General features: G+C 45.7%; 1 protein-coding gene across 20 annotated transcripts in view; it reads right to left on the reverse strand.

Annotated features, from left to right (window-relative positions):
* Positions 1 to 4404: 4404 nt before the first annotated feature.
* Positions 4405 to 19106, reverse strand: part of celf2 (cugbp, Elav-like family member 2) — a 178190-nt gene continuing 163488 nt past the window's right edge. For 8 of the 20 annotated variants that reach the window (XM_035427317.1, XM_035427311.1, XM_035427318.1 and 5 more), the window contains 5 exons: positions 18731 to 18856; positions 13288 to 13485; positions 12697 to 12840; positions 11220 to 11391; positions 4405 to 9604 (listed from right to left, as the gene is read on the reverse strand). In XM_035427317.1, coding sequence (XP_035283208.1) covers positions 11264 to 11391; positions 12697 to 12840; positions 13288 to 13485; positions 18731 to 18856 — 596 coding nt within the window. In that variant the 3' untranslated portion in view covers positions 4405 to 9604; positions 11220 to 11263. The remainder of the gene's footprint in view (positions 9605 to 11219; positions 11392 to 12696; positions 12841 to 13287; positions 13486 to 18730; positions 18857 to 19106) is intronic. The other 12 variants (XM_035427315.1, XM_035427319.1, XM_035427326.1 and 9 more) reach the window with 3 other exon arrangements.

Consider the following 19106-nt stretch of genomic DNA (forward strand, 5'->3'; position numbering starts at 1 on the left):
CAACAGCAGTTAAAAGGTATACAGCTATAATACTGCAGTTAGAAGAGAAGTATTGTCCAGAAATTATGTTTACATTCATAATGCACTAGAACACTTGTCATTCCTGTTGGAGGTGTATCAGAAGCTGGGTCTACAGTCGTTTCCTTGGTGATTGAAACGGAACACTTTGCAAAGGTGCATTCATATGTGAAGTAAGGGAGGAAAAACATGTTTGAACACTTAATATAGGTTTAGATATAGCTGGGACTTGTTGTCTGGGTGTGGGGTTCAGGTAGCCTAATAAATGGATGAGCGAGAAGACAAGGAGCAGGATAGAAAAAAAGAGGAGGAACGAAAGAAGAGATGGACAGCGATCTGAAAATGTGACCCTTGCTCTGTAATGCAGATGACCACCCTGCTCCCTTCAGCAACAGTAATGCCTTGCTTACCCAGCGGGATCTGCTGTCCGACAGTGTTTGTGTGGGTGCTATCAGACGCTCGTGGTAAGGAAGGAAACTGGTCTAAGCAAATTAAATATATACCACGGAATGGAAATACCTATACACTGAGGCTTGAGAAACGTGAAGTACGTTTTGAGGTGTCTTTAAGGTAAAACCTGGATGGTGCAGCGAATGGAAGATTACAGCCCTGAGTTACGTGTTTTTAGCGAAACGTGAATCTAAAACTCGAGAATGCAAGAGACGTGAATTTTAATCCTCCACTCCTACCGTTCCATAGGCGGCAATATGTCAGATCCGGGTGAGATTTGGTCTCTGGATACAAGATTGCGTCGCTGTGCGGCGAGGGCGAGGCTTCCCCCCCCCCCCAGTGCGTTCTGCGGGGCGCTCGGATGTGCGGTGCAGCCCCCACCCCCCCCCCCCGTAGTTAGCTGGCCTCGTGCTGCTAGTGACGTGGGCTGCTGTGCGCTGCACTCGCGATCGTAAGCTACGGTTCTGACATCTCCAGACCGCTAATTAAAACCCCCTAAGCCTTTCCGCGGGCTAACCCCCCCCCCGCGCCTGTCAGCCTTTGTTCCGGCCAGCTGCTCGCCGCCCTTCACGACCGGCGGAGGAACACAGCCCAGCGAAATGAAAACCCCGAATTATCGGCGTCCCGGTCAATTAGCCCCTTTGCCGCGGCGCCGCGATTGTTATCGCGCTCCCGCTGCGTCGATCTGAGGAGCGAGGCCTGCCTGCGTGCGCGGAGGACGGCCGAAGGGGCCTCGGTTTTCCGCGAGCGAACTCGACTCCGCCACGTAGAAAAAGGCTCCGTCTGTAGCGGCCTCTAATCCCAGAGTCAGAGACCAGCTGTCTGCATCAGCTGCGAGAGCAACACTCTTCCCTTCCCAGTCAGGTGCGGTCGGATTTTGGAAAGGCCTTGCACTTCTCGAACACTTATCAGGCAGCCTTCTTTCTGTCCGGAGCGCACGTGTGTCCTACCCACAATTCCTTGTCGACAACCGAACTAAAGCTCAACCATGAATACATTAGAATGATCTCTAATTAATTAATTAATTAATTAATTAATGATCTCGCAGTTAATGAGTCTTCACTGTGGGGGTGGGTACCTGAAGGGCTCTGACTTCCCACAGCCAATCGGGGGTGCGAGGCTCGGCCGATTGGTCCTACTGCAAGAGCTCAGTGCAAAATGATCTTACCTGATTGGCCCAGCTGGAGAAAACCTCCCGGCGTACGTCATGCGATCGTCCTGCATCGTGTCCATTAAGGAGACGGCTTACATGACCTCCTCTTCTTTCTCAGAGGCACGAGGAGGACCTCATTTTAGGATTTATTATAAAAATTGCTTTCATGAAGATGCATAGTCTCACAATTAGTCTTGCACATCTTTATTTCTCAGCAGCCATTTGTGAATTTTCTTTGCGCAGTGCGTATTGACTGCAACCTCTTATTTAGCCAACTTTCATTGTGATACGAATTACCATATGAAAGGGAGATGGCTGTGTGTGTGGGAGATGTGCACTTACCTTTGTGAAGTTCTTTCTGGCTGATTATTTAATTGGCTATGTGGTATTGTGGCTGATGAATCCACACCCCCCCCCATGTTTTCTGTACGCATGTGTGGACGATAAAAGGCTACCAAGAATATAACGGCTACATAAATCCTACAACCTCTCCTCTGTAAAAAATAAATTCACTTGTAAAACGTGTAGAAGTTTAACTGGTAAGCATCAACATTGGTTAAAAAAAGGGATTGAACAGACTGTTTTTAATACTGTAATACTTAAGACACATCACCAATACCAAGGATAGGATGTCATATTTAATTTCTTTACTTTTCTGGTTTATTATGGAACAGGGCCTTATAGGACACATGAACATGAAGAATATGGAATGTAAAGAGTGGTAAGCCATGAATGTCATGGGCCTAACAGACTTTACATTCATCAGGAGGTAGTACGCAGAATGGAGGAATGAATAAACTGTTCGCCTCGCCCCCCCCCCCCCCCCCCACACAAGTGCAAGACCAGGAAATAATATAATCAGGCAGTGATACCAACTTGTTTGTATAAAACACAGGAGCTCCACCTATCATAGAGTATGTTGGTAACAAAGGATAAGACAATGTGCAGCGATTGGTGGATATATTCTGGCTACTTCCTGGCAATGGCCACAGGGATCCCAGATGTTAAACTAGCATGTATCCACTGGTTTTTACTTTTTCATCTCAGAGGTCTTGAGGCATGCAACTCAAAGGGTGGTGCTCACATTATTTTTAATGGATTTTTCCCATCTCAAAGTTGGGGCTTGCTTACTAATGCACTTCTGCAAGCTGTTTTGGCAAAAAGCGTATGCCAAATGGCTGAATTGTAAACTGTAATCACTTCACTGTTGGTTGTTACCAACGTACTTCATAACTGGTGGAGCTCCTCAGTTTTCTACACATTAGGTGACACCATGGCTGTCCTATCCCTGCTATCCAGGAAGTCACAGGTAGTATTTATTCAAATGGAACAGGCCATTTAAAAGAACTCTTTTGGGTCATGGTTTAGCCCTAGCTTAGTGTTAATCACAACGTGTTAAACACACCTTCTAGAAACTGGTATCCTTGGGAGATTTTAAATGCAACCTACACAAGAGCTACCTACACCATAGGTCGTACATTAAAAATGGTTATAGATGAGATTTCATAGATCATAGATCTGGACTAAGGAAAAGCGGCAGTCCTCATAGATCACAATGTAACATCTGTCCAGTTCTTTAAAAACTCTGATCTACAAATAATTTAGCTCAATCAATTCAGTCATTACCCTTGAGTGTTTTTAAGTGGCAGTCTGTATAAGCTAGAGGCTCCAGAGGCTGCGGTCCCGCTGGACCAGGGGGTCGAGCGGTCTTATCAGAGAAAGAAACCGCGCGATTTTCCCGCTGGGAAAACCACAGAATCCACACAAGCGTAGCGGGAGGACCGTTCGATCGATTAAAAGCAGCAGCCGAATTTTCCGTCCGCGGGCTGGTCGGACAAAGTTGAAAACACACAGCGTAACGTCGAATGCGTTCTCTCCATCACACAAGCAGCTACAGAGTATGAAACACGGTCGTCGGCATGGCCTTCTCTGTCGGTCCACTCAGAATGCCATTTAAGGAAGGTTTAGGCAGACACAAAGGATATATCTCTCTCTCTACCAACGGCAGACACATCGAGCCTTCCCTGAGATCTCTATTGGGGATGCAGTAGAGACACGCAGACAGCAGATAACTGAATTAAGACAGGGACGAGGTGACAGAGTAAAAGCTACACCAGTGCATCAGTACGGTACAGTCGAATCCAACATGGCGGCCTGCAGGAGTGGAGCACCCTCCTCATCTCCAGACTGGTCTCAAACCGGATGTGCTATGACCGATGAGCCCTTTTTTTTGGGGGGATATTTTCATTTAGACCACCAATAGTACTGGCAGTGAGGCATCTTGTTTGTAACTGAATACCAAAATGATGTATTTATTTGAACAGATACGCGAAAAAAAACAAGAATAACGCTCTACGATGGGGAAAGCGGCACACTTGCGATTTCAGAGTTTACGGAATATTCCCCCAACTCTATAACAATTTTCGAGTTTCCATTTTATCAAAGGCCTTTGAGAACTGCAGAATAGCATGCCATGTTCAGCAGTCCTGCATTTTGTCTGGCACTTCAGCTTTTCAGAATGCTTTTTTTTTTTTTTTTTTTTTTTTCCTTGTCACAATTTGAGAAACAAAGAAATATACATACCCACACCTATATGTATATTTGCGGTGTTTTCTGACACAACTGTGAGTGACTGTTTGCTGTGATGGAATCGACTGTAGCTTGTGAAAAAAAGGAACGACAGAAAAAACAGGAAGGACGTGAAACAGTGGGAGGGTTGAGTGAACGTTGTTACAACGTCAGACAGGCACCAGAACACAACACAACACACAGAGAGAGACAAGTATTAGGAAAAATGGTTTAATATCAGAGACAGAAGCAAAAAACTGCATCACACAAGAACATACGTTTACAAAAATAAGTCTGACCGTTCCAGCTACACAGTTAGGTTCACAGCGAAGGACAGAGAAACCAGAAAAACCTAAACAGCTAAAAGCAAAAACCTCTAATTTGTTTATCTTTGTTAAACTAATACATTTATCCACAGAAGGTGACTAAATACGTCTAATCCTAATCGTCTTATCGTGTAAACGCCACAATACAGAATTAAATGAAACTTACCGCTTTTGTATAGACAAACCTCTATAATTATGTATAAGTCAAAAAGAAACACACACACCCCCTTCCAAAAAGAAAGAAAGAAAGACAAAAATGTGAGGAAAAAGAAGAGGTTAAATAAATCAAGCCAAAGTTCTTCTAGAAAAATCTTACATGAAAACCCCAACTTTCCAACTGATGCCAACCAGATATCAAACATGGGAACCAGCAGTCATGGCTGGCCACATGATGAGGCCAGACAATTCTCCAATAGTTTTTTTTTTCCTTTAATCTCCAGTATAAAAAGTTCCACTGGTACAAAATGCATAAATACAATCAGCTGTAGAAATAGGAAAGCCTGCTTTTTTTGTACTTTTAAAGTCCATCAAATGAAAGAGCTGGAAGTGTTGTAAAACAAAAACAGAATTCACACTGACAGATTCCACTGAAATACATTGACTTTGGCTTTTCTCAAGACTATACTTAAAACTATTAAAATTCTTAAGAATCATAAACAAAATGATATTAATCTACAGACAACAAGCTCTTACGGCACAGGAGAGAAAACACACATATATATTTTTTCCCAAAAATCTGACATAAGCCAAAAATGCAAAGAAACAACATTTTTTTTTATTTCTTTGTTGTTAAATAGCACTTAAGATGATTAGAAAGGAAAAAAAAACTGAAACGGTGACAAGTTTTAAGATACAACAAGCCTGGTGACGAGATCCCCCTGACGTGAGAACCTCTGCAGTGACTCTTTTGAGGACCCCTATACATTGTGCTTTTCACATTAATACTCTAGTGCTCAATACATAGCATCTAGCGATTAATTCTACCTCTGTTCATTGCTCTAAAATGCTATTCACGCTCTGACAAAATGTTATGAGTTGAAACCGCGAAGCCGAAGCCCCACCCCCTCTCCCTCCAGGAAAACTGGACGACGCTTTCTATCGTAGCACAACGAGCTTCGTCCGATTCCAGTTTACATTAAGAAATTAGCCTCGGCACGGTCTCCGTGGAGACGGGCAGGCAACGGAAGAAGCTACATGATGGAAGCGAGTGAATTTACGTATGAAAACATACTGATCACGCAACGCAGCAGAACCTATCCATATGTATAGCATATCCCGCTGTGAGTATGAGAACATGGAATTTGAGTTTGTGCAACACTGTGGAGATAAATATTATTAGCTAGATGTAACAACAACATTATCAATACCACTACATCGTACCGAAAGACTCCTACAATAAATTAGTTTTGTAAAACATTGCAAAGAGTGCAAAAAACGCTCCTCAAAAGGAGGGGGAGCCTAAAAAGCTTCAGCCAATGGAGAGACTGGAGGTCAGAAATTATATTGCAGCAAGTTTTTTTTTTTTTTTTTTTTAACACGAAAAGGCAAATATTGGCGCATGTTGACGACAACAGTTTCAACAGAGTTGCATGGCACTTTAAATGATGCTTTTGGATAAAGGAAAACACGGTAAGTGCCCTTGAGATTTTAATTCTTAAAAGCACTCGAAAATTGGCATTGACGTAGCTTCTGCGGTAATGGAGAGTAAATCACCCATGTTTGGCACGCAATTGTGAGTTATGAGCAACGAATATTTCCCAAGTGTTCAAGATATTTTGTGTGAGGCGAACCGCTCCAATTTAAGCTCAGTGGCGAAACAGCCGGAACCAACTTCAATGTAAAGCTTTCAGTTATCACAATCAAATCATATAATGTTCAAATATAATAATAATCATCATCATAATAAGAATTCTAATAATACATGCATGTTCTCATGCTTAGCTTTTATCCTTACACTTTTACAGCTTTTATCCTTTTAGCATTTTTATTCCCGCTCTCCTGCCAAAGCCAAAGGTACAATTAAAGTGAAAGGCTGTATAATTCGCTATATTCACTCCAACCTCTGGAGCCTCCAGAGAGACCTCGCTGCTTGTTCTTCAGCAGAAAGACCGACCGCCGAACAGGACCGCGGAAGCAGAGCTCCCCGACATTCCAGCTAACGCACACCGACCACCACCTTCCATACAAACCTGAAATACTGATATAACAGACCCTGAGTTAAGGCCATGGGTGAGTTTGATTCAAAACAGCAATGTCATTTATCAAAGGTAAACATGGCCGGAGTGGGGGGGGGGGGGGGGGGGGGGGGGTCAGGAGTAAATACTGTTAAAGTGACCTGAATACTCCCTTGCATTGTGCGAATGCTCCGGTGGTCAGAGTTTATTTCATTACAGGTCAGTATTCAGTAAGACGTGTCGACTGGCCATCATTTCTACGAAGCAACACACACGTGGGTTAAATTAAAAAAAAAAAAAAAAACGAGCACACATTATGAGAACGCATTACTTTCTGTGCAATTTGTGAATTCAGCAAAATGAGATCGAATTATACTTTTAACCAGCACTACTTTACAATATAAATGTTTAGAATAAAGTAACACTAATAATAATAAAAAAATTGAGGACTTTTTTTTCGCCCCCATATAATGCTGTGCTTTATGCAAGGATTTTTATATTTCGGATTAGGGCTTGTAATTAACCAGGATTACACGGCAGCTCCTGAATTTTGAGACGGGTAAACGACAACTTCACAACCGCAGGGATGCAGCTGTCAAAGCACTTTCTTTGTATCCAAGACAAACAATGCACATGATTTTCAAACGAGCTCCCCGCCCGCGCCCAGCACAACTGGCACTAAAAGGGCTCACGAGAAGCTAAAACAACACGAGAGTAATACTGATCCGTGTGCCTGCACTTCGGTGTGCGGGTGAACGTGTGCAAGGAACGTGTGCAGTGCAGGTGTCTATGGGGATCCTGAACTTTCGCGACACTAAAAGAAAAGCAGTCTCGTGTTTCTGGAAGAAGAAAAAAACAATCAATAAATAACCTATGAATAAAGGCAACTATAAACATGCATTAAAAAAACTGCTCCGTGGTCATGGAAACGATGGAAAGACAGTTGGAAATAAGGCTTTGCATTTGGCCCTCTACCCCACTCGGCGCTGGGTGTGAACTGTAAACCTGTCTGTCGCAGGGCATCAAAGTGTGTGTTTGTGTGTGTGTGCGCGCGCGTGTTGTGTGTGCGCGTGTGTACGCTCATTTAAGAAAAGGCTTGTTGGAGGCTTTAGCTGTCCATCCATGCGTGCGCAGGTGTGTGTATTTGTGTGCGCGCGCGCGCTTGCACGTGCGTGTGTGTGCGTGCGTGCGTGTGTGTGTGTGAAAGAAGCAGGCTCGAGTCTGACTGCAGAGGATCTCAGTCCCAGGGTCTCCCAGGCACAGGGACAGAAAAGCGGACTGAGAGATTTGCTTTTACAGCACAGGAGTGTGTGTGAGGAACATGGGCACTTTTTACACAGTTACAAAAAGAAAAAGAGAAAGAAAAAAACTAAACAAAAACAACAAAACAAAACAAAAAAACAAATAAAACAAAGAAAAGCAAAAAACCATGAACAGTTTCAGGCAACAAGACCACAGAATAGCAAGTTAACAAACTCTTTTTTAAATCTATATCTTTAAATATGAGGGATCCATACAAAACACGTAATAAAATACCCATGTTATCAAATAATTTCACAAGAAATACACTGAAAGCTCTAGGCAGGAAGTACCTTTGGAATTTGGCACTAAATTCCACTGATTTCATTTTTTTTTCTTCAGAAGAAAAAAAAAATCACATTTTGCTGAACAACAAAACACATCTAAATATTGTTTCCCACGATAAAAAGAAAAAATAATTATGACATCGATGCTTCACAAGCCGACATTTTTTTTTTGTTTTTGTGTTTGTTTTTTTTTGTTTTTTGGAATTTCATATCGCTAATTACCCAACAAGAAATTTAGCAAATAGGGACTCATAGAAAAGAAAAGTAATAGTAATAGTAATAATATGAAAGGCTTTGTCTATTGTTCAAGTAAACCGATTTTAGTCTTTAAAACATGAAACACTGAGGACCGTTAGACTCGTGATGAAACCACAACTTAATCCACGAAAAGCACCAACGTTAACGCGGGTTACAGTTAATTGTTTTTTTTTCTCTATACATGTAAAGAGTATAAAATATAGGTCATTTCATGTGCATTTAACCACGGATTGTCTAACTGTGAGTCAGTTCAGCAAAAGGTGACACAAGTAGGTAGCATTGTCCCCCCAAACAGGGCAAATCTTTTAAATTTTTTTTTATAACCTTTAACTACTCTAGAAAAAGTGGTTCTATATATATAGATTTTAATGAGAAAGTGAGCCGCTTCAAATGGCCTTATCAAAAAACTACTTTACACTGCCTGAAAAATGTAAAAACCATTACAGAGAGATTCGAATATTTATCAGACAGTTTCTCTTCAAAACTGTATGGAAGTAGTCTATTTATCTTAGAAACCAACACAGGTCACTCCTGGCCTCATATTGCTAGTGTTGCCAGCAGTAAGACCCAATGCCAATCCCTGTATTGATCTTTCAAGTTTACTTTAATGAAAAAAGGAAAAAAAAAAAAAAAGAAACCAAAAAGAAAACTTAAAAGAAGGAAAAAAAAAAAGAAACAAACAAACAAAAAACAAACAAAAAAGAAAAAAAAACACTTTGCCACAGGTTTGATTTTTTTTTTTTAAAACTACTTTTCTGCTTTTTGTTTTCTAAAAGTGTTCAGTCTCTTGTATGGATGCAGCTAAGCTTTCACATTGATTTGCCTTTCCTGCCCCCTCCCTCCCCTTCTCCCAAATATTCAAAAGCTCAAAATGAGGTCACATGCAAAAAATTCCAAAAAGGTCAAGCTAGGTTCAAAGGTCAGTAGGAGGAGACCAGGTTATGATCAGGTGAGCTCAGAAAGACATCAGAGAAACAATGACGGGACGATGAGACGTTTTTTTTTTTTTTTTTTTTTGGATGCCACGGAGACATGCTAGGCAAACGATGAGCTAACAGGCATGGAGATGTTCTAGGGAAGAAAACCGGAGAGGAGAGTGTTACACACACACACAGAGCCGCTGCAGCAGCACAGCTGAATCATTTAAATCATGAGCACGAGGAACAAAACAACAATGCAAATCACCAGGTTATAACGAGGCTAGGATTCACATTACAATTTGCATTTGCATTTTCAAAGTAACACACAACTTCTGAGGGGAAAAAAGAAACACGCACACACACACACGCACACACGTACACACACATGTACAGAACGCACAGTACGTACATACACACACGCACACGCTGACCACCCAAACAATCCATCCATAACGAGTCCCCCCTGACAGGAGACAGGCTGATGGATGTTATTTTGGGAGAAACTATTTAAAGTTTGTCAAACAAACGGAACGTAACGGAACGTAACGAAAAACGTAGGAGAAAGATCGAAAAGCTGACGTGTCACTACCGATGGAGAGGGAGAAAAACGAACATAGATCGTCACACAAGGAAGTGACAGGGAACAGAACAGAAAAGCGTGACTTAGCACAGCTCCGAAGAGTGGATGTGGGAGCGGGGGGGAAAAAATAAAAGTTCTGTGTTCTTGGCACAAAAGACTTCTGAATTCTAGAAGACTACTTCAACATGATTCTATCTAATTCAGTGAGATCTTGCTCTTTAGATATCCGATAAATTAACAATAGGTAATAAATAAAGTCCGTTATTCTTTCTGAGGCAGTAGAAATTTTGTACAAAAATAGAACTGCATTTTTTTACAAATAAAATTTACAGGTCTGTGGCTTTCTGTACTGTAATTTTTATCTTTCAAGAAACGTCAAGTATTTTCAGTTTCCCCCATATTCACTATTGTTTAATAAACTTTAGACAGATTTAAGTTGTGTCCTTTTTTTTTTTTTAAATGTTCTATATAATATCCCATCCCAACAAAGACCAATGTGATCTGACCAAGTAATGTATAGTCTATCTAATTAGAGAAATAAAAATACTCCTAGTAAAAGTAAACAAGTGGGGTGGAACGTTTGCAGAGTTGCGATTTAGGGACAACGGGGGAGGGTCACTACAGCATTAACCCTTCACGCTCTGGTGCCAGAAGAAGGCGGGGCAGGGGAGGGGGAGGGGCGGTCAGCAGAGCAGCAGAGAGTTTCCCTGTGTGGCACCAGAGGGCCAGTGTTAAATTGCACATTTTTTTGTGTTTATCAGAAAAGAAAAAAAAAAAAACCTTAAAAGACATGTCTCAGCTTTAGGAGAGCGTTCGTTTTTTTTCTCTTTTTTTTCTCGTGTGTAACAAAATGTCAGTAATAATAAATAATCAATAATAATAATAATAATAAAAAAAAACAAAAACTTATAGTTTACACAACTCAAAAGCTACCAATAACAGCTACTCATCCATTGCAAGTCGTACAAAAAAATGGCAAGAATGGAAGCGTTCATGTGAGAAATCGAAAACAAAAGAATACTTTTTATTAATTGCTCGAAAGTAAATAGGAGAGCGTCTCCCTCTGGTGGTGAAAGGTTGTCAGACACCCTCTACCCTCCCTCCCTCCCCCCCCCTCCCCTCCCCTCCCCTCCCCTCCCCTCCCCTAGTCTCCAGTGAGGCGGCCGTGGCTGGTAGGGGGACTTACCCTCGCAGTGCTAATGTGAGAGCGATAAAGCCCTAGTGCTATGATCAGTAAGGTTTGCTGTCGTTCTTGGAGCGCTTGAGCTGCACCTTCAGCCTCTTCATGCCGATCTGGAAACCATTCATGGCCTGGATGGCCGCCTGCGCCGACACCGGATTGTCATAGCTGACGAAACCTGGGGAGGTAGAGAGAGGGAGGGAGGGAGGGAGGAAGAGTGAGAGAGGGAGAGAGGTAGAGAGAGAGAGAGAGAACGGTGGAGTGAGAGAGAGATGGAGATAATGAGAATGGTGGAGTGAGAGAGAGACGGAGAGAATGAGAGAGGGGAAGTAAGAGAGAGAGGGAGGGAGGGAGAGAGGGGGAGAGGAGAGAGTAGATAGAGATGGAGTGGAGGAGTGAGAGAGTAGATGAAGAGGGACAGGAAGAGGGAGGGGGAATGGAAAGAGAAGAGCAGGGGGAATGTGAGGGAGAAAAAAAAAAGAGAAGTGAGGGAGGGAGGCAAAGAGGGAGTAAAACAGGCTGCTGCACAAAGAAACAGGCTCACCAAGCTTGGAGAGCAGGGAGTATTGTTTTACCGCTATTTATTTTATTTTTTTACCAGTTCTCCCTGGCTAAACTACCGCCAAATAAATAAATAAACTGAAGGACCACACCAGGCTTGGGTCATTCTGAACCATAACCATAATAGCGTTTAGGTAAACTAAGCATTAAGTACAGTTTAGTGGTAGGGATAGACGAGCAGTGTTGGGCTGAATGGCCTGTTCTCGTCTTACGTCATGTTATGTTATAACCGGGGTCCACGGACAGATTTGTGTATGACTTCACGGCTTTGTGCCGTAGACCGGCGCAGATGAGGACCCTGGCTGAGCGAACGGGCGATCATAATGCGATGGAGAGTAACGCGCGCGCATCGACTTTATTTGCCGCAGAAACAAACAGACAGGGCCGCCCGGCAGACGGGTCACAAATTGAATTTAACACTAGATGGAGTGGAGAGAGAGAGAGAGAGAGAGAGGGGGAGAGAGAGAGAGAGGGAGAGAGAGGGAGAGAGAGAGAGGCAGCGGGGGAATTAACTCCGGGCGAGCGACCCGGGGAGACGCTGCCGTCTCCTGACGATCCCCCTGATTTCAATCGCGCCTGATGGAGTCAGACCGCTGATTATTGACACTCCGCTGAAGATAAGGGGGGGGGGGGTGGGAGGGTGGAGGGGGGCAGGTGGGGGGGGGGGGGGCACGGCTTTTATTATTATTCGCGGCTCGATTTATCCGCCGTTCCATCGATTCCAGTTGTGCGCGGTCAATGGTGCGAGTTATGAGACGTGTCGGAGGGGGCCGACGCTTCGCGCCGCTGTCGTATTCGCCTCGCTCGCGGCGTCGTTACTGACGCGCGGTGACCGGGTGGGTTCGGGGGGGGCGGGGTTCGCCCCCGGGGGCGGTACCGAACCGGGGCGGGTCCAGCGTTGGTGTCTCGCCGGAGGGCTTACCGAAGCACTTGCTCAGATTGGTCTGTTTGTCGATGAAGACTTTGGCGGAGACCACGTTCCCGAAAGGCATGAACATCTGCAGGATGTCCTGGTCTCCGAACTCCTGCGGCAGGTGGTAGATGAAGAGGTTGGCTCCCTCCGGCCCTGGAGGAAGACGCAGATCAGGCGCAATTAGGGGAGCGTCCACAGGGGGCGACAAAGTGACAGTTGTAGACCGAACAGCTGCCCAACCCTATTCCTGGAGATCTACCATCCTGTAAGTTTTTATTTCAACCCTAATTTGGCACAACTAATTCTACTAATTAGCAGCTCAAGGAGATCTATAGCTGTTGAATGAGGCGTGCTTTGTTAGGGATGGAGTGAAAACCTTCAGGACGGTAGATCTCCAGGAACAGGATCGGGCAGCCCTGGTTTAGGCATTTTGGGGCGACCAAAAAAACGGGAGGTGGACTGGTTACAGCGGAAGAGACATGACTAAAGCAAACTCTGCTCTTGCCGCCGGTCCCCCCTCGAACCCCCGATCGGCCGACCTGACCCTCGTCCCCCTCCTCCCCCACGGCCTGCGCCCCCCCAACGACCCTGGCGACTCACCCTCCTTCTGGCTGCCGGCCGCGCTCTGCTGCTGCAGCAGAGACTGGCTGTAGAGGGTGGGCAGGGCGGCGGCGGCGTACTGCTGGATCCCTGAGTAGGCCTGGGTCAGGGCGTCCATGGTGCCCGCCGTGCCGTTGGTCAGCCCTGTGGCCCCGAGGCCCCCGTTGAGGGCCGCCATACCTGAGAGCATTTGAGCAACTTTACATAAAACCCAACAATAAAGAAAGAAGATTGCACTTATTCATTAGTGCTTTACCCCAGATCGCGTTTCTCACACTCACACTCACAATTACACACACACACACTCACAATTACACACACACACACATTCACAAATAGACACACACACACTCACACATTGACAATTACACACACACACTCACACACACATTCACAATTACACACACACACACTCACAATTACACACACACACACACTCACATTCACAATTACACACGCACACACTCACAATTACACACACATGCACACACATTCACAATTACACAAACACACACTCTCACAAATACACACATACACTCACATTCACAATTACACACACACATGCCCATTCACAATGACACACACACACACACACACACACATTCACAATTACACACACACACACATGCACACACATTCACAATTACACACACACTCACACACATACACACGTTCACAATTACACAAACACACACACACACACTCATGCATACATGCACATACATCCACACACAGACACAGACACACACTCTCACAAATACACAAACACACACATTCATGCCCATTCACAATTACACGCACAAACACACACACACACACACATTCATAATTACACAAACACACATGGCCATTCACAATCACACACACGTTCACAATTACACACACGCACATACACACGCATTCACAATTACACACGCATGTTCACGCAGGCACACACACAGACACACACACACACACACACACAAACACATATACACACACGCATTCACAGTTACACACACACATTTGCGCAGGCACACACACAAACACACACACACACATGGAACACAGAGGCGAATGGAGAGCTCGGACCGCCCGTGCACGCGTCAAGCGGACAGCTCGGCAGGGGGGCCTCGTTTTGGGGTCGCTGCCGGGGCGACGGCCCCGGTAACCACGGCGACCCCGCCGCGCGAACCCGCGGGCCCGCTACTCGAGGCCTCTTTTCGGGGCTCGCCGCTCTACAAGGCCGCGGCGCCGCCGCCCGCCACCCGCCAAATTAATGGGCCTTCCCATCGCCGGCCAAATCAGCTATGCAAATGCGCCATGTCTCTCCCCCCCCTCCACAGGCCGACGAATCGCACCAAACACCAATCACGGCGTTACGGGACACTCGTAGCCCCCCCCCCCCCCCGCCCCCCGCGCTCTGTCACCGGGGACCGTAATGGGGTTAGCGGCTGACAGGCTACAGTTGTTAGCGGGGATTTACCGCCGGCAGACAGACTCTCTCTCCCAACAGGTGGAGCGCTCAGAGACGGCCGGCTTCAGCCCCGAGAATGAATGACCACCGCCGCCGTCCCCGCCGCCACCGCCGCCGCGCGCGGGAATAGCCCATTAATTCACCCGGCGATAATTGTAACTCTGACCTTTTACATTAAATTAAATAGCAGATGCCCTTAAATTAGAAACAAAGGAGGAAAAAGGGGGGGGGGGGGGGGGGCGCGAGCGAGATTACATTTTAAATGCGCGCACCCATCAAACATTCCATCTGGGGTCGGGGGTGATTAATAAGAGCGAGTGCAGAAGCTGTAGAATAACAGGAGGGGGGGGGGAAAAAAAGAGGTTATTTGAGAAAAGATATTAAGGTCAGTTCATCTGAAGGGGCTTCTGAAGACCGGGGAGACGAGGCCCTGCTTTAAAAAGGGCCTCGTTCCCCCCTTATCAGCCGATACGATAAAGGAGGGCACCGCGGCGCGTGTTAGCATTAAAAACGGTGTTCGAACACGCAGAGCCAAATTACACACTGTTCATAACCGCTGCCCCAATCAGCGGTTCAACCAAGAATGGAAATGAGATACTGGAGAATTCTGCTATGGCCGCAATGCAAATGTTAGAAAAAAATTTAATAAAATTAGAATAATAACATTTTTTTTTTTTTTGCTTTGCCACAGCAGCAGACGAGGCTTAATCCAACTGCTTTTGGGGCACTAAGAAAACGAACGGCGCCAACGGTTTAAATCGGGGCAGCTGTGCCGCTACGCTAACGACCCCAAGTAACGACGGCAAAGGTCAAAGGCGGTGCGTCTGCGCGCGTGAGCGTGCGATGGGATGCGAGCTCGCTCGTCTCCAGCTGCGAAGCGACGGTTACACACAGCGACGTGCAGGCCACGCACGCACACACGCACACACACACGAGGCACACACACACAACACACACGAGGCACACGGGACCACGACACCACACCACACCATCCGAGGCCCAAATCCGACAGGAGCACACTGCAGAGATGGCTGCGAACTGCCAGAGAAAGCGGAGGAGCGGTGGAGCACATCGAGGGGGCGGGGTAGGGGTGGGGGTGGTGGGGGGGTGAGGAGGAGGGGGGGGGTTTATCGTAAAGCCGTTTGGGCTATGCGGCGAGGCCTGGAATCAGCGGCAGTAAGACCAGGGCGAGACCAGCGGGCTTGCTGGCTCGACTCAAACGTGGGGTAAGCGAATCGGATTTCAATCCCTCTCCATTTTAAATATCCATCACATTTTATTTTTTTAAATTCAGTTAGATTTATTTCAGTTTTTTTGGGAAAAAAAATATATTTTATATAGTCTGTGACAACGTTATGGTTTTAAAGTGGACGGTACAGGGGCATTGTGGGGTTTGTGGTTTAAAGCAAGAAAATGTACTGAAATGTAGTTTAAGGAACTCAGAAACAAGTAGGCCTATATAACTCTGAGACAGCACGTACAGTGATGTTATACATCCAGGGGTTGTACATGTGCATATGACCTGATTATTCTTTTAAAAAATCTAACCTTTAATCTTTTACATATGATCGCAACCGGAGACCACTGCAAGGAAAGAAATCCTAGCACAAATAAATCCCTATATATTAATATTTACAATAGGGAATAAGAACTATAAAATGATTCTGTTCACACGTACAACCCCTAGAAATAAAACAGCACTGAACAAGATGTGTTGAAATTTTCTTGCTTCAGACCACAAATCCCCTAATGTCCCAATACCGGCCTCTGCTCATTGAGAACTTCTGTTCTAAAATATAATTTACTACAAATTAAAAAAAAAAAAACTATCTGGGCCATTCCAAAACATAAGACTAAAACTGAAATATGTAAAAACCCAGAACCCAGAACGCGAATAATCCCCTTAAAGAACCAATAGCTTTTCATCGCTGTCGAACAATCAGAACAAACGTTAGCTTTCAAGGTAAAATAAAGCTCCAATCATATACAACAACCCCCCTCTCCCCCTGTGCCTGATGACTCAGTAAAAAGTAAATTACAGTAAATTACTGGTATTCTTTGAGAAAGCACAGGAGCACAGGGACAAAACAGCCTGCATACTTCTGAACATTAACCTGAGTGTACATGTAAAAAAAAAAATGTTTTTTTCATTTTTTATTCCATCATGAATTTCCTTAACAGGTATTTTGAGGACATAGAGCAACTACAAAGTCCGGCCCTGTGCTGCACATTTTTAAGACCAACCCCACAGAAAAAGGTTCTTCTATGGCATTGACTATGCCTCTATGTACTGTCAAAGAGCCAGTTCCACAAATCATCCCTATAAGACTGGAGAAAATAAACTAGTGTCAGCAACAAAAGACAGGACGGTCTAAACACACATTAAAAACGATCTCTCATTCTCTCTGCCTACGCGCCACACTAAATAGACGGCCTCCATTCGAATGGCCGATAAGTTCACTTCAGAGCAAAAAGCTGAATGCTGTCGGCTTGGTTAGTTTCCTCTTCTATGGAATAAATATGTCTGGTAAAGCATTTTCAATACAAGAAAAAAAAAAAGAAAAAAAAACCACCACTACTTTCACAGCACTGATAACGGTGAGCTGCGACTATAGAGCCAGATTGGTTCTGTTCCTTTACAAAGACAAGTTCAGGAGGACCGTCAGTCTCAGTTCCAACTGCAGCAGCGTCCAGGTCAGCACCCGCAAGCCACCCGACTCAGAGCCCGGAAATGTACTATATGTGCTCAAGTGGGAGAGGGGGGGGGATGCCGGTGCCAGGATGTAGATGGGATGGAAGATGCACAAAATGGCCTCACATGAACCAATGTTCAGTCCCTCGCTGACATTTACGTGCGCTGAGTACGCTACGTCTTCGTGCTACGCGGGCCTGTGGTCTCCCTGTGACTCATACGGAGCCAGATCCGAGCCACACGCTGTTGTGCTGGCAACAGGGTGGTATTTAAGACGCGTTACACTGAAGAATAATAGCGCTAATCGTGGTGGTGAAACGCTCCCCTGGGGACGAGCCGTTAAAGCTAGCCCGTTTCCCGTACGGGAACCTCAGTCGCAGGAAAAAACCCAGGCCAGCAAGGTGCTGCTATTCTTCTTCTTCGCGTTTCCATTGTGTGCGTCTGTCTGCGGAGGCTCCACCATCCACTGCCAGACGCAGTCATTCAGGAGGGAGTAAGAGGTATTGTTGCCTTCTTTTTTTTTTTTTTTAAACAAGATGGCCGACCATTTACTCATACAGAACGCTCGAAAAAATTGTTTACTGATTCGGCTTCAACAAAGGCCGAGGTTTGAAGAGCTGTATCGCAAGCCAAGGCTTTACCAGAAATGACATAGAGCTCTCAGCCCGACTCACTGCAGCGTACAACTCCTGTCAGTGGAGGTCCTGGCAGCGTTTCCCTCCATAACTAGAAACAGCGTATTTTGAGTGAACAACTGTTTTATTATCGTAGCAAGTCATCAGTATTGCAATGCTTGCTCAGGTTAACTAGATGACAAATCAAATGTATTACAAGCAGATCTTTATCTTTATTAAAAACAGATATTTCAAGTCTGCGTTTCGCCAGTAGGTTTTTATAATCAAATCGCTTAAAATGGCCTTTCCAAGACGACAGAATGGAGCGGTTCTTGAAAATTGTGAAGCTGAACTCGACTCCTTCGCGATGGCGGCCATCTGTCCCCCTGTTTGCTCCGCGCGCGAGCTCGCTGCAGCCTGGTGTTTTTTTGGACCGAGGTTCCGGGGCGGGGCTGCCATTTTTTGGCGGGAGCTCCACCAGAAGGGCTCGCGGGCGGCTATGCTAGCCCCGGCGGGCGGGCTCCGGGAGCGCCGGCCTGCGATTGGACGGCGGGGCTGGGATGCTGAATCACGTGACACACGGCGAGGGCGGGAGGGAGGGGAGGGGGTGGTGGGGGTTTGGGGAGGGGTGGGGGTTGGGGGGGCAGCGGGTGGAGCAGCGGATGAACGGTGAATACTCACTGTTGACGCTACCTGCGAGTGCATTAATGTTGTTGAGCCCCACGGTGGCGCCGGCGAGGCCCTGCAGGGTGCCCAGCGAGGTCAGAGAACTCATGGCCCCGGCGTTGGAACTGGCCGTCGTACCAGCTGCAGGGAGGAGAGAGAGAGAGAGAGAGAGAGAAAGAGAGAGAGAGAGAGAGAGAGAGAGAGAAAGAGAGAGAGAGAGAGAGAGAGAGCAGGGAGGAAAAGAATATGGCAAGGGAAAGCATGAGAGAGAGAGAGAGGGGGGGGTGGTGGCAGAGAGGCAGAGGGAGAGTGAGGAGAAAGAGAGACAGGGAGGAGGGGCAGAGACAGGCAGAGAGAGAGAGGCAGAGAGAGTGGGAGAGCGAGGGAAAGG

The sequence above is a fragment of the Anguilla anguilla genome, chromosome 7 (assembly GCF_013347855.1).
Source record: "Anguilla anguilla isolate fAngAng1 chromosome 7, fAngAng1.pri, whole genome shotgun sequence".
Taxonomy (NCBI): Eukaryota; Metazoa; Chordata; class Actinopteri; order Anguilliformes; family Anguillidae; genus Anguilla; species Anguilla anguilla.